The sequence below is a fragment of the Uloborus diversus genome, chromosome 7, assembly GCF_026930045.1.
Source record: "Uloborus diversus isolate 005 chromosome 7, Udiv.v.3.1, whole genome shotgun sequence".
NCBI lineage: Eukaryota > Metazoa > Arthropoda > Arachnida > Araneae > Uloboridae > Uloborus > Uloborus diversus.
The window spans coordinates 137,942,336-137,958,988 of NC_072737.1; the positions used below are offsets into that span (position 1 = coordinate 137,942,336).

A 16,653-nucleotide genomic window follows, 5' to 3' on the forward strand; every position below is an offset into this window, starting at 1 on the left:
AAGCTACTATAGTATTAAAAAGAATTTGAATAACATATAAGGCAGATTTTATACTCTGTAGTTGAATTTTGGCATTCCTCTGAAATTTCACTGAAAGTCTATATTTTCTTTCGAGTAGGTTCTTAACTAGTAGTATATTTACCGTTCAGGGTACCAAAAAACCTGTTATGGGTTATGTGGTAAACTATCAAAAAGTACATAAAATAATGTTGGTACAGTGTAGAATTTAATTCTGACAAAAGTTTGAATAATATCCTCTGATCCTAAATTGAAATGAGTATTGCAATACTTTGTTAATAAACTTCTGGACTGCTATTAAAAAAATATATTGCCATCTTGTTGTAAGGTATTTTCTTGGGTTTATTGCTGTTTATTTGTAGGTAAAAAGTGTTTCAAGTTTAACTTACCTGAAAAACAAGTATAGAAACAAATAATGGTTAAGGATGATTAGTGGTAGTGTTTGACACTAGCTGGAGCCAAACATTGATGATTTTTTTTAAAAATTCAACACACTTGGTATTTTCACTAGTTACTAAGACTTTTTTATTTGTATAATTGAATTTTTTGCAATAAAATTGCTGTTAACATAAAATTTCTTATTTTCTGTCTATCATACCTATTCATTATTGAACATTTAAACTTTAAATAACTTAATATCTTTTAATAAATAAAACATTTTTATTGAGGGAAAGCAAAATTTAGTACATGAAAACAGGTACATTTGTTTGAGAAAGTTGAGAAGCATCACTTTAGTGAAGACATGTTATGTCAAACTCTGATAGTTAAACTTTAACTTTGTTAAAAATTATATCAAGCCATGAACTGAAAATGTTGGCAGGAAATTAACATATACAAATGCTCATTTCTTATTTCTTTATTTTAAGATTTATTTTCTTTTATATTGGATTTAAAATGAAAATAATGATGCTTAACTGCAGCAGTTTCATGCTGAAATGCTTATTTATTATTTCTATTTTATTTTTGCTTAGTGGTGGAAGCGGCAACTTTGTATTATCTACCAGTTGTTGTGGTTTTACTCCTCTTGGTGGCTGTGTAATGCCTATGAAGGAAGATGGCTATGGAACATTTTACAATATTGAGAATCAAAGGTAAACCTTTTCCCCCACTTTTATCACTTTTACATGTCCAAAATGTTTTTAATTTTTTAGCGATTTCATGTAAGTACGGTTGAATCTTGAAAGTTCGAGGTTCCGCTTAATTCGAGGTACTTACTTAATGTACATGAAATACACCGCCAACTCAGTCATTCCTTACTTAATGTTTTCAGTTACAATTTTTAGTTCCAAAAAAAAAAAAAAAGATTTTCAGTAAAATCTGAAAAAAAAAAAAAAAAATGCTACTGTTCAACATTCTTAATTGCATGCAGCAAATGATAAAAAATACATTGAGAAGTTGGTGTCAACAACACTCCCTAAGTGACATATAATATTCATCAGCTACAAAATATGTATTAAGAGATGCCTTGGAGATAACTTGATATATGGACTTTACATTAATGTGCCAGAAAGAACATGTAAACATGCCTTTTGGAATAACTGATTGGAGTCAGAACAGAAGGTTCTCGACTTGACACCTCACAAGTCATATACACCTTCTACAACTCATTCTTTTTGTGTTATGCGAGTTACATACATTCCCAAATGTTTAGATACAGACAGATGTAATTACAAAACTCATCGAAATGGTTTCGTGAGCTGTCAAAATGCATGTTTGATTGCCTACAAATTTACACACATGAATATATACATGTACAGACATCGTGAATAATAAAGTCAAATTTTGTTTAGAGGTAATTAAAAAGTAAAACTTCTGTGATAAATTTTTCATGAAGGCAATACTTATTTTTCTTTGAGCGAGGGCGTAAAAGGTGCTCTTACTTATTCCATCTGAAAAGGGTCAAATTTTAATCTGGAAGATTTTTCCGGATAATTCGAGTTTTCAATAATCCAAGGTAGCATGAGCCCCAACTACCTCGGATTTTCAAGGCTCTACTGTAGTTACTTATGACTACTATCAGAGTTAGTCCGATGAGAAGTCACTAGGCCTAAACATTCCTTATCCACGAAATTTTGCTTAATGTTTTGGAAACCTTGGAGACGGATTTGAAATTTTTAAGTCACACCTTGTATCTCTTCTCATGAGATGTGAGTGTTTGCATGCTTGTATTTTATCATATGGTAAAGTTTAGAGCTTCATTCACTAAATTGAATTTATTGATTTGTTAATATTTCAAATTAACAAATCATTTTCGAAACTGAGCTTAAACAAGCATAGATCTGTGGATTTAAAATTTGGAACTATGAATTTCCAATATTCCTTTAAAATGCACAGTTCTAATCTTGCTTAGGTTCAGCCTTGAAATAGACTTCTTTACTTTAAATATTAATGAATTAGTTCCATAATTATAATATTTAATTTTTGTTTTTGGCAAGAATTTGTTAATATTTAAAGTTAACAAATCGATTTCAAGGCTGATTTTAAGAAGTGGCGGCGATTTGGGGGAGGAGGGGGGAGGGCAACTGTCTGTGCACTTTTTTCATCATCAAAGATTTACTCAACATTAAGATCTCAATTTGAAACCATTCTGGGTGACATTACCCAAACATCACTAAATATTCATGAAATACACCGCCAGCTCAGTCAATTCCAGTCGAGGACTGCAGTTTCGTGCTCATCAGCCCGGCATAGGAGTGACAGAGCTGGAGGTGGAAAACCTCTTAAGGAAGCCAAGAGTGCCAAACAAACTGGTAGCTAATATAGAATTAGCACTGACCAGACGAGTGACCGAAACAATGGTTCGGTTCAACTCGAACATTGAAGGCAAGGCAAGTATACCATTGTTTCGGTCACTCGTCTGGTCAGTGCTAATTCTGTATTAGCTACTAGTTTGCTTGGCACTCTAGGCTTCTTTAAGGGTTTTCCACCTCCAGCTCTGTCACTCCTATGCCGGGCTGATGAGTGCTAATAAGCACGAAACTGCTGTCCTCGGCTGGAATTGACTGAGCTGGCGGTGTATTTCATGTATTTCTGCCTTAGCCCTGGCTATAGGGCGGTAACTTACTGAATATCACTAAATATTATTTAAAATTTCAGTTTTTAAACTTCAATTTTGAAAATTTTCCGTGAGAAAATCTCCGAGCGCACTCCCTCCCTCCTTCCTTTAAATTCAAAGATGATCTAAATTTGCATTACAAAGACTCCAGTTTGAGGGAAAAATTCTGGAAAAGAATCCCCTAAATAGCATAAAACTGCGTTTTTAAGACTTCTAAAAATAAAAAATTTGGAGATTTTTTTCTGAAGTCCCCAGAGGAAGTTCTAAACTGAGTTCTTCAGATTTCATCAATTCAAAAAAAAAAAAAAAAAACTAGGTGAATCTCCGGACCCTTTTGTTCCTTCTTAAGTCTGTAAAAGAGAAGTCTGAAATAATATTTTAATAGACATTTATAAAACGTTTTAAACTTTTCAAAATTTCTGGGAGCAAACCCCAAAACCCTTGCTCTAAGTTTGTTAAAGATGGCCTTAATTTGCGTCTTTAAGACATCAGTTTAAGATTTTTTTCCAGGAAGAGCCTTCCTTATCTTTGCATTACCAAAGACAGTCCAAAATTTTTCATTTTTATTATTGTTATTAGTAATTAGACTTAATTTTAAAAAAAATATTACAGGGACAACCCTACAAGCTCCTTTCGTTCCCCAAACGTTGACAAAAAAACAACATTTTTAATACTACAATTCCAAAATATTTACACAAGAGGACATCAGAAGCCGCCCCCCCCACACACACACAATCACTCAAGATAGCCTAAAATAGTCTTCAACTTCCTAAAAAAATCTTTTCTCCCTGCACTTTTAAGCCCCACTCGCCGCCTCTGATTTTAAGGAAGCATAAAACTGAATTTTAAAAGAGTGATGGGAAAAAAAAGAAATATATATATATATATATATATATATATATATATATATATATATGGATAATATATAGCCTATTTTACTCTGCATTAATGTAGCTTTCAAACATTGAAAGAATTTTTTGAATATGTGCTGTGGTTCCAGAGACTACCCATAAAATATAAACATGCAGAATCCACTTTCTCTCTCTCTTTACATATTAGTAACGATTGCGGCAAATCAATGTTTTTTACCTTCCTTTAATGATTGTATATAATTTTGAAACATCTCTTGAAATGTAACATGTGTAAACAGGTTGTATGGTTATTAATTTTTTTTAAAAGTCTTAATGTATATTGTTACCAGATTTTAAATAACTGATATGTTTTTTTTCCTTCCAATTCTAAACCTTAAAATTATTATTATTATTATTATTTTTCAGGTTTACCTTCACAATATCTGCCTTTAACCGGTGTCCTGAAACTAGTGCAGCTAAGTTTTATCATCATATTGAACGATCGTTATTGAATATGCAGAATTTGCTAATGTCTGCAAAACTGTAACTTTTATTCATCACCCCTCAGTCCAGTAACAATGCTATTAAAATTTTGAATGTTGAATGCAGCTTTTGGGAAATGTCTTTTCCCTTCATACTTATACAGCTATATTTTATTATCAATCTTTTAAAGCTTTAGGATTTATTACTGTAAACAAAGTTCTAATAGTAGTGTTTTTTAAAATTGTATTTTCATGGTAATGTAACTGATGTGAGTGTGCAGTGTGCACTCATCAATTTTCTTTTTAGAATCTTTTTAAAAAAGAAGAGACATATTCCAATTGAGCAAGACATTTATTATTGAAAATATTTTTGCCCAAATCCCTCTAACTCTGAAAGGCCTGAGGCATGAAACCTTATGCACACTTACGCACAATTCATGGGTTTGTTTCATATTTTACTTTCTTTAAGTCATTTTGTGGCACTATGTGCAATCAAAAATTCATATATTTTTTTGTAAGTGAAAGGAGATGTTTATAGTGTAATAATTCTTGTTGCCAAGCGATAATGTCAGGCTTTGCCAGGTGAACCAAAATTCCTTTTGTTTTTTTCCCCTTATCCCCCATTGTGAAATTAGTATTTACTTGTGAAAGGAAGTTCAAATTTTTAATTCAAATGGTATACTACCAGTGTATTTATTTATTTTTGTCTCTGTCCTGTGCTATAAAAAAAACTTTTGTAATGAGACCTAACATATTTTGAATTAACAAAAAAATTCATAACTCTTGATTACTGAAAAGTTTGGTATCTCTGGAAGTAGCTGGTCTTATTTACTTGAGAAAATCTATAGTTGAGCGAAAACCTTATCTGGCAGCAGCGTAATGCTGCGATAAGTATTTGCGTAGCCTTCACCATGCTACCACATTAGGCTTTCCCCAGCTGTAGGTTCTACAGTAACTTATTTTTTCTTCTGTTTTATAAGCAACTAGCTGTGTTGCCTGGCTTTGCCTGGTCCGCCTTGAAACTAAAAATTATATCAAGTGACGTATATTCAACAATCAGGCTTAAATAAATAAAAAAAATACATCATTCAAAATTTCCCTTCCAAACAATGAGGGCAGATATTAAAACACATTTAAGAAATCACATCGAGAAAGATGGATTTAAAAAGCGTAGCCATGGAAACACAAAATAAAATAAGTTTAAACAATTAAAATGCAAAAGAAAATGGCTAAATACCTTAAATGGAAATGAGATTTTTTGAACTTGACTTAAAAAGGCTTCTAACTTTTTACCTTTTGAGATTGATGCTTAGTTTTGCAACCGTAGGTGGAGATGTATCTGTAGTAAAAATTATCGCTTTTCCAATGGTGTCAAAAAGAAAACTGTGGGGGAACAGGAAAAATTCCTTCACTTTTTATTGATAGATTTAATGAAGAAAGTAGTACCTAAATTTCAGCTAAGCCTAAAAAAATTCGAGCTAAAAACACAAATAACTCCCATCATAATTAAGTTAGAGCATTGAAACAAATTGCGTAGAACACAGAAAATTCTACCATTTCCAACGATTTGTAATATTAATATGTGCAAGTAATTTTTCACCCCATATTTGGGAATTTATGCGAAAATTGAGCCTAAATTGGAATAAAAGAACTACTCATCGAATTTTTTTTCGAACCAGTCAACAAACCCTTCCGGTGCCAAAAAGAAGATACTGTGAAAATTTAAAATCGGCTGGGTTATTTTTGAGTTTTGCACGTTCACACACTCTTTTTGGAGACTTCATTTTATACTATGTAGAGATGTTACCATATGTAGATAAATACACACGCACCTTTATACTTTTTGTAAAAATTATTTTTATGAAAATAGTTCTTAATGTTAAAAAAAAAGGGGGAGGGGTGTAATATGTATGATTGATTTAATGAAACACAGAATTGTTATTCATCTGAAAAAAAACTATCAGATCAAACACATAAAGATTCTAAAAGCCGGAAATAAAGAAGCATAAAATTGCATGATTTAAATTATAAGATGATGTAAACGGAGAAAACATCTATTTATAAAGTATAATTTACCCTTAAAACGTCAAGTTTGTACTTGAAAAAGTTACATTAAGCATGGAAGGAAAACTTGATGTTTTCAAGTAAAAGAAAGGTTTATTTTACATAAATTTAAGCGTCCTACGTCATTTGTTCTCCTAAATCTAGAATACATATATTGGTTGATATTTTGAATATTTTTTTTTCTCCTTTCAGATTAATAATGTGTCACCTAAAGTTTTGGCGTCTTCTTATTTATTATTATTTTTATGCATATTACTACGATAAAATATTTTGTTAAAATGATATTTAAAAACAGTAATAATAATAATCCTTATTAATCCTTCTGATACCATATCTCTCTCTAGTGCAGTTTTACTAAATGAAACGATATTATTTCTTTAAAAATGATAGTATTTACTGACAACAATTGCTTTCTTGCGTTTAATTTCTAATCAACTTCAACTTTTTATTTGGTGAAACCATCTTTTGCACAAATTCATATTTTCATTCAAAAAAAAAAAAAAAGTTGGAATGGAATGAAATTAAATCCTAAAATTATTTTGATGTTTATTCATTCTGATTTGCATGAATATTGTTGAATTTTTATCCATATATATATATATATATATATATATATATATATATATATATATATATATATATATATATATATATATATATATATATATATATTTAAATATAGAGAACTTTTTAGTGAATAAAAATTTTCAGTACAAAATATACTCCACTGTGCAAATTCACTGATAACTTTTGATATTTTGAAAAATCAATTGCTATTTTTTGTCAGTGAGTGGACGATAAATAATTTCGGTATGTGCATATTAAATACTCATTTTACTATTTTTTGAGGAAAATATTTTTTTTTTTTTTAATTTTCTTTTTTAAACTTATAGCGACTATATAATTTTTGTTGAAAGTTGGTGTGGATGCCACAAAGTGCTGACAGCAAAATGTTTTCTACTTTGCAGCCTTACCCTAAACTTTGTTTTATAAATATAATTTGAAGCAACTCAGGTTCATTACTTAATGCTATAAGTTGTGTGCTAGCTGTTTGATTGGTGGTGGAATGAATACAGTTGCTGAATGACAGTGATCATTTGTGAATTGCTTATATACTCTCAAGCATGAAATAGCATTTAACTATTATGTTTTTTTGAACTTGAATGCTTATTCATGAACAAAATGCTCAGTTGAATTCTTTTAATAGTATGATTGGGGTATAACAAGAGGAAAGAATCTAGAAACCCATGTCATCAAACACTGCACAAAAGCAGGTTTTGGTGTATATCACCATTTTATGTCTACATCGACCTTATAGGGAAGGGAATCACTTTTTCCATTTAGTCCGTAGTCTCTGGGATAAATGGAAGGCCAGGATTTTATCTGCTAGTTCAGGGGTTCTCAAACTGAGTGCCATGGCACTCTGGGGTGCCGTAGAAAGAAACGAAGGGTGCTGCCAAGTGTCCATCATATTATCAATATATATTTAAGGGGAGTGGGGGTGCATAATAAGGTCATATACACCAATAAGGTCATCCCCTCATTGATGTAACATATTAAAAATTTTTTGGATTGTGGCTTCATCATCATCAAAAACATTAACTGATAATAAAGTGCAGCAGTTTCTAGCAACAACTGGGCTAGAAACTGCTAGAAACCAGGTAACAAAAGTTATTTCAGAAGAGTGGTGTCAAAACTTTCTGGCCTTATTTTATGGTAAGTTTCATTTAGACATGGATCACTGTAGGTTACTAGTATGAAAAAGTGTTTTATTGTTCTTGAAACCTAATTTATGTTCCTAATAAGGCTAAATCGTCTTTCTTTGTTAAAACTACTGAAAAACATAACTAAAACTTAAATTTTCACTTGTTTGATTTTTTCTTAGTTTTTATGAGTCATCTGATGAGCATGCAAAAGCTGGAGCCAATTCAATCATAAATGAGTGAGATGCTAGGTTATGAACCTCAGGGTAGAGCCCCTATAACTGGAGAGGCTGACGCATCCGCCATAATGGAGCAATCGTACTTATCACACAACAGGGAAATACAGAATAAGACATTCCGCAGAACACTGCAACATGTTAGCAAAGATTGCAGAGCATTTATAATGTAATGATAGTAAAATAATGAGAAATAAATCGATATTAACCTCATACAAGCGAGCTCCATTTCCAGGTTGCCAGTCAATTCGTAGGTTATTAAATATCCATTTCTTTTTTCTTTCTGCATCTGCTGGCAATCTGAAGAGCTGAAATCCCTTTTTAGAGCTGTTTGGACAATTAACAGCCAAACAACCTCCCGTTTGACTCAATTTAACATATGCTAAAGAAATGTAAACATGAGCAGCAATACTATTGCTGCGAAGCACTGGATCAAGTTTGCTCCAAAATGGTGGATGCTTTGGCTCCTCTATTATAGGGGCCTTCCTCAGGGTGGTCTTATTTGGTGTACTTACTTCAAAAATAGAGATGGAGTGGGGTGCCATGAGAAAGTTCTCATTCTTTAAAGGGTGCTGCCAGTCGAAAAAGTTTGAGAACCCCTGTGCTAGTAAATAGCCTTAAGAGTAATTCTTCATCCCCAGTTACTTTCAAGGAGTTCTATCTTGAATGCAATGCACAGATTTTTATTTCTCAACTCATGTAATGGAAGGAGAATTGACAGTTAAAGCATCGAAATTTTGTTACCATTTATCCAAACTGACCCCACAAGTAAGAACTGCCAGAATTTTTTCCTGATTGTACCAATGCTACATAAATGTAATTTTTGAAAATCATGAATTTTTATGTTTTTTTTTACAGATAAGCACTTAAGACTGTGATAAAGTATCATTACTTAATGTTTGAGTATTTGATATATAAACTTATATTTATTTAAAATTTTGGAAGTTACAGAATTAAATCAGAAAGGCAAAATATACTTTTAAGTTTGTCTTATTGTTTTTATGTAATGCATCAAATAATTTTAAATAGTCTTCCATTTATATAAATTAATATTTTTAGTTCTGTACTAGGAATATGTCATTGCAATATTTTTATCAATGCAATTCATGTTTTGTTTTGAAATTATTTTATTGTTTGTTTATGGTTTTAACTATACTCCTGGTGACATTTATGTGTGCATTGTTATGGTTATTATTTGTTCTTTTATTAGTTGTAAATGTTCTTTAGTTATGTATATTATTATATTTTTATATGAATAAACCTTTTTTTATTCGTTAGAAGTGAGATTATTTATTTCTATTTGGGACATTTCATTAACATTATAGGTATTATAAAATTACTAAGTATTATAAAATTTCTTACTTACAAGGTGGAAAGTTTGCCTGTTATACTTTATAAGATCATGCAAAGGTGGAAAGGGTAAAAAAAAGAGTATTACATTTCGTTACATAATTTCTACTTTCACTACTAATCTAAAGCATTTATTTTAATAAATCGCTTGAGTTAACGAAATTTTTGTCTTTAAAAATTATATAACAGTGGTTGCCAAAATGTAGGTTCATGTTTTTTCATATCTTGACTTAAATTTTACATTTATCACTTTGTGTTAAAGTATTAACAATAACAAAAGTATGGACACACGTTCTTTACTGGTCAAGAACCAAGGTAACTTTAAATGATTCATTTAAAATTAAACTTGAAATCTGGTAATTATTTTAAACGTTTGAGTTTGGGAATACATGTGACTACTGCACCAAAAAAAAAAAAAAAAGAGAGAGAGAGAGAGAGAAATAGAAACAAAAGGGCCATTGTTTGAAAAATTAAAAAATTCGAAAAGCAGGAAACAAAACTTTGTCCTTACACCATTTACTTTATTGTCCAATAAAACATATTTAATCATCGAAAAAAAAATTAAGATATCCATTATTTTCTGAGATTTTGCTATGCATGCTCTGCCAATCATGATTAGGATATTCAGTAAATTACTGCCCAGTAGCCAGGGCTAAGGCAGAAATACATGAAATACACCGCCAGTTCAGTCATTTCCAGCCGAGGACTGCAGTTTCCTGCTTATTAGCACTCATCAGCACAGCATAGAAAAGTGACTGAGCTGGAAATGGAAAACCTCTTAAAGAAGCCAAGAGTGCCAAACAAACTGGGCGGTAATTTACTGAATATACCATGCCTTGCCATCAATCTTTGAGTTGAACCGAACCATTGCTTCGGTCACTCGTCTGGTCTGTGCTAGTTTTATATTAGCTACCAGTTTGTTTGGCACTCTTGGCTTCCTTAAGAGATTTTCCATCTCCAGCTCAGTCACTTTCCTATGCCGGGCTGATGAGTGCTAATAAGAACGAAACTGCAGTCCTCGGCTGGAAATGACTGAGCTGGCGGTGTATTTCATGTATGATTAGGATGTTCCCCTAAATATTAAAAAAAAATAATAATAATAACTTTTAATCACCTAAATGTTATAGCAATGCCATGAATTATTTTGCATGATTGTCTAAGAGTGGGTTTTGCTTTGGAAAAGAAAATTAAAACTTAAATTCATTTCTGACAAATCAAATGTTTTCCCAATCGGGGGAATTCTAGTCAGGTGTTCACGCTGTTTCTTATAGTTGTAATGTTACACAAATTTCAGTTTGCCTTTTCATATTTTTTATTCATTTTAAATATCACAGTAAGCATTATTTTATATTTAAAAAAGATTGTAAGAACTAATTTATCCTCGGCAGCATTGATTGTTTAAAACTCATTCTATGTTTCTAAAAGTTATAATGTTACACAAATTTAAGTTTATCTTTTAATATCTTTTTTTTATGTTTGAATTTTCACAATGAACGTTATTTTAGACCTTAAAGATTTTGTATGGGCACCCAATATTTAACCTCTGCAGCATTGTTTGTTTAAAATTCACTCTGTTTCTAAAAGTTATAATATTTCCCAAATTTCAGCTTTCCTTTTCATATTTTTTATTCGTTTTAAATATCACAATAAACTTTATTACTTTCTTCTATATCTAATACATAGAAGAAAGTATTGGATTCGTGCAAATTTTCGAATTTTGACGGATTCGAACGTTTTGAGGTGTGCTGAGTCCATTTCGACTATTTTTGGAAAATGTCTGTCTGTCTGTGTGTGTGTATGTATGTGTGTGTGTATGTATGTGTGTGTGTCACGTCTGTGTGTGACCAGTTTTTTGTGGCCGCGCTACAGCAAAAACTACCGCATGAAATCGAACGAAACTTGGTACACATATGTGCCCCTATGTGAACTTGTGCCCATTGGTTTTTGGCGCGAATTCCTCCAAGGGGGGTGGAGCAATGGGACGTTTTTTGAGTTACGCGTGATTGCTATTCCTCAGGAAGTAACTGGCGGAATCAAACAAAATTTGGTCCATATGTTGCCATTAACAAGAACAGGTGCTGATTCAATTTTGGTGTCAATAACTCAAACGGGGGGTTGAGCTATAGAACGTTTTTCGTCGTCGATTGTGCCTGCTGTATCTCAAGAAATAATGAACGGAATGAAAGAAAAATTTATCGGCAAGTACCCCTTAGTGGGTATAAGAGCTGATTTTGTTTTGGTGTCAACAGCTAAAAAGGGGGGGGTAGCGCAAATCGCCCGTTCTTTTTTTCCATTGTGAGTGCCCTATCTCAAGAAGTAATGCTACGTTCTGGTTGAAATTTGGAATATATGTGAATCTATATGTAAACAGGCTTTGGTTCAACTTTGGCGCCAATCGCGCCAAGAGGTGCTGATTTATTTTTATTATCATTATTTTTTAGCGAATAAAAATAGTTTTATTAATGCAACAATAAGAAAGATAAATCGTAATAGATTATCGTCTGCGTATTTCTCGTGATTTTAATTGTATGGAAATGATCAGAAATATTATCTCAATGATTTAAAATTTTTAACTGTTGCCATCTTATATTTGTTAACAAATAAAATATTTGTAATTAATTCAAGCAAGGCTTTTAAAATAACTTTCAATTTTCGCTCTTTGCTTTGCTTTTGCAATAATTCAGACATTGGGATGGTCGTCAAGTTTTTGCATGTGTAATTTCGTTTTTGTTGGGAATATTGCTTCCTCGTCAAGCATGGGGAGGGATCAGAAAAAAAAAGAAAAATATAGAAGAAAGTTTCGTGATGGCCACAACATACTAGTTTTATATTTTAGACTTTGTAGGGACCAACTAATATTTATCGTCTGCAGCATTGATTGTTTTAAATTAATTTAAATTTATATTTCACCTATGATTCATCATCATGGGGACCAATAAAAGGATTGCCAAGAGAAGTTTTTGAGTAGGATCTGGAATGGAGGAGCCAGTTGTTAGCACTATGCCCCAGCCTCCAGTACGACGTTTATTGTTAAGAAAAATATCAAAACTATTAAAGATTTACGCTCGCGGAAATTTGGCAAAGTTTGTATGGGCCCAGATTAACGAGTGATTATTGTAACGTTATCAAAAGTGGCCACCAATTGCGTCTTTAGGAGTTCAATTTCAAAACATTTCTGGGGGAGAGCCCTGAAGCCCCCCCCCCCCTCCTTCATTAACGTTAAAGAAAATTGTCGAAAATTACATTTTTGGAACTTTAATTTTGAGGGATTTTCGGAAGAATCCCCAAATTTTCCCCCAAAGGTTACTCACAATCGCGTGTGTAAAAACTTCCGAAAAAATATTTTTTGAATTTTCCATGAATCTTCCATCCTCCTAACATGTCACTGATGAAAGTTTAAAATCACAATTTTGGAAATTCCAAAAACTCCGTTGGAGAGTTCTGAACCTCATTCTTTCACCAACGTCATCAAAGGTGGCCTATTGCACTTTTAGAAGATCCAATTTCGAAACATTTCTGGGGAAAACCTCCGAGCTCCATTGTTTTAACATCGTCGAATGTCTTCAAAAATTGCTACAATAGAGTTATCAAAAATTCGGCTCATCGGCAACAAAAACAAATATAACTTGCCATACTTTTTTTTTGCTACTATTCTTGCCTAAAGTGAATAATTACTAAATTCACACAAAATATGCAATGTGCAAAAATTCTTTACAAAAGAACAGAAATCACGAAACAATTAAGATTTTTGTCATTGCATTTAATTGACCGTTGCTTCATAAATAGGGTTCATAATGAAGTTTAATTTTATTGTCTTCATTGTGGAAAACTGTTATTCACATCAGTATGTGGAGCCGAAGCACATTTTTGTTTTTTGATGCTCTTCACATTAAAAAAATTAGACTTCCTCAGGTACATGCAATAAACCGACTGCGCGGTCATCCCACCCAGAGACTGCAGTTTCGTCTTTGTTGTAATACAGTCTCTGGATGGGATGACCTGGCTGTCGGTATATTGCATGTAAATCTGGCCTTAGCCCTGGCTTTTGGGCGATAACTTACTGCTTCTCTCAATTTATTCCTGAACTTCTCTCTCATATACAAAAGAAAAAATAAATAGGGCGCATTTCTTTTCTATTTGTCCTTTTGGCAGTACTGGACGTGATTTTTGCCCTTGTGTAGCTAATTTAAAAAGGAGATCTTATACACAGCAATATATATATTTTTTAAACCGATACATTTTTGTTTTTATCATATAGCGGCGGGCACACGTAAAATGTTCGGCGGGCACCATAGAAGCTGCCAGCATAGGGTCCGGGTATCCAAAGCCTGATTACCGCAGTGGCATGCGGAGCACAGGTCCCTCCTCTTAGGTTTCAGGGGGGGGGGACAAAATATCCTTAATTTATCATGCTAATCTAAAATAAATGAGGATTTCACTCAGAATCTAGAGCACATAGATATCATTGATATTTTGGCAAATACCAAGACAAGGAAAAAATCTCTTATGTGTTGATAAAACTTCCCCTTAAAAATTTTATCTCTATGTACTATACATTGTGATATGGGGTACTACCAAATTTAGCATAGCTGTGATAATATGCAAGTATCGAAATATTTTACTACTTCATTATATAGAATGAGCGAGAATAAGGGGGGGGGGACACAAAATGAATTTCGTGCCCTGTGTCTTCAAATATCTTAGGGGGGCCCTGAAACAAAAATGTGCCCCCTGTCCAACACCAGAATGATCGGGCTCTGGGGGTACCCTGTTTTTTTTCAGCATCGGTTTCTTCGTTTTGCTACATATGACTCAAGACAGAGATTTCCCACACCCTTTTTCATGATAGTTCCGCGAACTGAAATCTGTCCGTTCGTTGCTTCCATCAACATCGTGCTCTGCCGCTTTTTACTGAGTGATGTTTACATTTGAGCTGTTGTCACTGCTCATCACGTTTATCTTATCTATCAGAAGCTGGACTACTATATTTGGCGAGTTATTTCGGGTTTGGTGAAATTAAATATCTATTTCATTCGTTTTCTTTTAATGACTCAAAGAAGTGGTTCTTAACCTTTGCACTACTGAGGACCACTTGTTACTCTTTGTGAATCTTAAGCAGACTACATGCGACACAAAAACTATTTTCACAACAATTATAATAGGTAAAATGAGATGAATCCAGAAGGTTTTTTTTAAAATAAATTTAACTAAAACAATGAAAATGATATACAGATTAATTTAGGGTCGCCGAGAGCCAAGACGGGGCCCTTTTCAGTTTAATATAGCCTGGCCCCCCTCCCCCCATAAAACTTATAAACCTTGTAACTCTAGTTTCGAGCCGGGCTCTCCTAAGTGCCAAACTCTCAGCTTACGACTAGGCTGACATGACCTCTCGTCGACCTTGGATTAGTTTTTACATGCTATTCGTGGAAGACATGAAAGTTTCCAGGTTTGGAATCACTCACGTGAAGAATACGGGCAGTAATAGTTAAAAGTTTTGTCATGAGACCGAAAACTGGGATCGTAGAATGGACACCTAATTCAATACCCAACTATGAAAAATTTTAATTGATTAGGGTTATCCTATTTCTGTTTTAAACTGTACCGTAAAATCTCATTACAGCGAATACCAACCCAACGCAATATCTGTTTCAGCGAAACAAATGTTCGGTCCCGTTTCATTCGAATTTTCCATTCAAACGAAATTTCCGTTACAAGGAGCTAAATTTGAAGTCCCTTGAAGTTTGTTGTAACGGGATTTCACTTTATTATCAATCTTTTTTCTCTACAAAAGCTCATTGACAGTCAAAATACCATCTTTATTCAAAAAGTAAAAGTTGTCGAATGGAAACAAAACGAAATCAAGGCAATTTGGAGTTCCCTCGAAAAATCATATTAATCTGTTCAATAGCAGAAAAAAATCATAGCTTTTAAACGCTCCAATGATTAATTTCAGTTTTGCCAAAATAATAAAATCCTAAATTTACGTTAACAAACGCAAATATGTTTTTCCAAATGCTAGTGGTATACCCACCATGGCTTTGTCCGTGGGAAAAAAAAAAAAAAAAAAAACAGTAAAAAGACTAGTTAGTTGGTCACCTTTACAGGTAGGCTGTATATATGTTACCGTTAAAGTATGAAATCCGTTATTTTATAGAATACTTATTTCATGGAATAACTGATCGTGTCCGTTAAAGTGTAAAGCTCTCTTGTATTTCATGGTTTAACTAGTTATTTCATAGAATAACGATCTGCAGCCCGTTAAAGTGTAAAATAATCTACATCATATATATTGCTCGACAAATACATTTACCTTCCATCCCGTGTTAACCCCAAAGTGTTCGTGTAAAAACCAGTGTGTCAACAAAAAATGTTTTTGTTTTAGAAATAATGTCCTTTGTAATTCCAAGTGTCATTTTAGTAATCCTTGTTGTAACAAATGATTTTATGGTATGTTTCCATAAATACCATGTATATGCTGCATAAATTAGATAAATTGCGTCTTCTTCTGTCTTTAATTGTCTATCATTAGTTTATTTATAGAATACCTATAGTTATTTCATTTTAGGTAAATTGTTTATTTTACACTTTAACTGTCTTCCATTAGTTAATTTATAGATTACCTAGTTATTTCATAGAATAACTACTTAAAGTGTCAAATTAATGACATATTACTCACTTTAATGGACACGATCAGTTATTTCAGGGAATAACTAGGTATTCTATAAAATAACTGCATTATATACTTTAACGGTAACATATATACTACATAATTCTAGGAGTAGCTCTGTTTAGCTAATGTACGAATTTTCAATTTTATGTGAATTTTTACGTATTCGAAGAAATTACAGCTAACTAGCTTGAGTGAAGGTATGAATAAAAAAAGAAAACTTG

At 32.6% G+C, this 16,653-nt stretch overlaps 1 protein-coding gene across 1 annotated transcript in view; it reads left to right on the forward strand.

Moving 5' to 3' along the window:
* Positions 1-6,887, forward strand: part of LOC129225995 (peroxisomal carnitine O-octanoyltransferase-like) — a 42,044-nt gene extending 35,157 nt beyond the window's left edge. The window contains exons 16-17 of the mRNA XM_054860569.1: positions 990-1,109; positions 4,351-6,887. Of these exons, the coding sequence (XP_054716544.1) occupies positions 990-1,109; positions 4,351-4,471 (241 nt within the window). The 3' untranslated portion in view covers positions 4,472-6,887. The remainder of the gene's footprint in view (positions 1-989; positions 1,110-4,350) is intronic.
* The last annotated feature ends 9,766 nt before the right edge of the window (positions 6,888-16,653 follow it).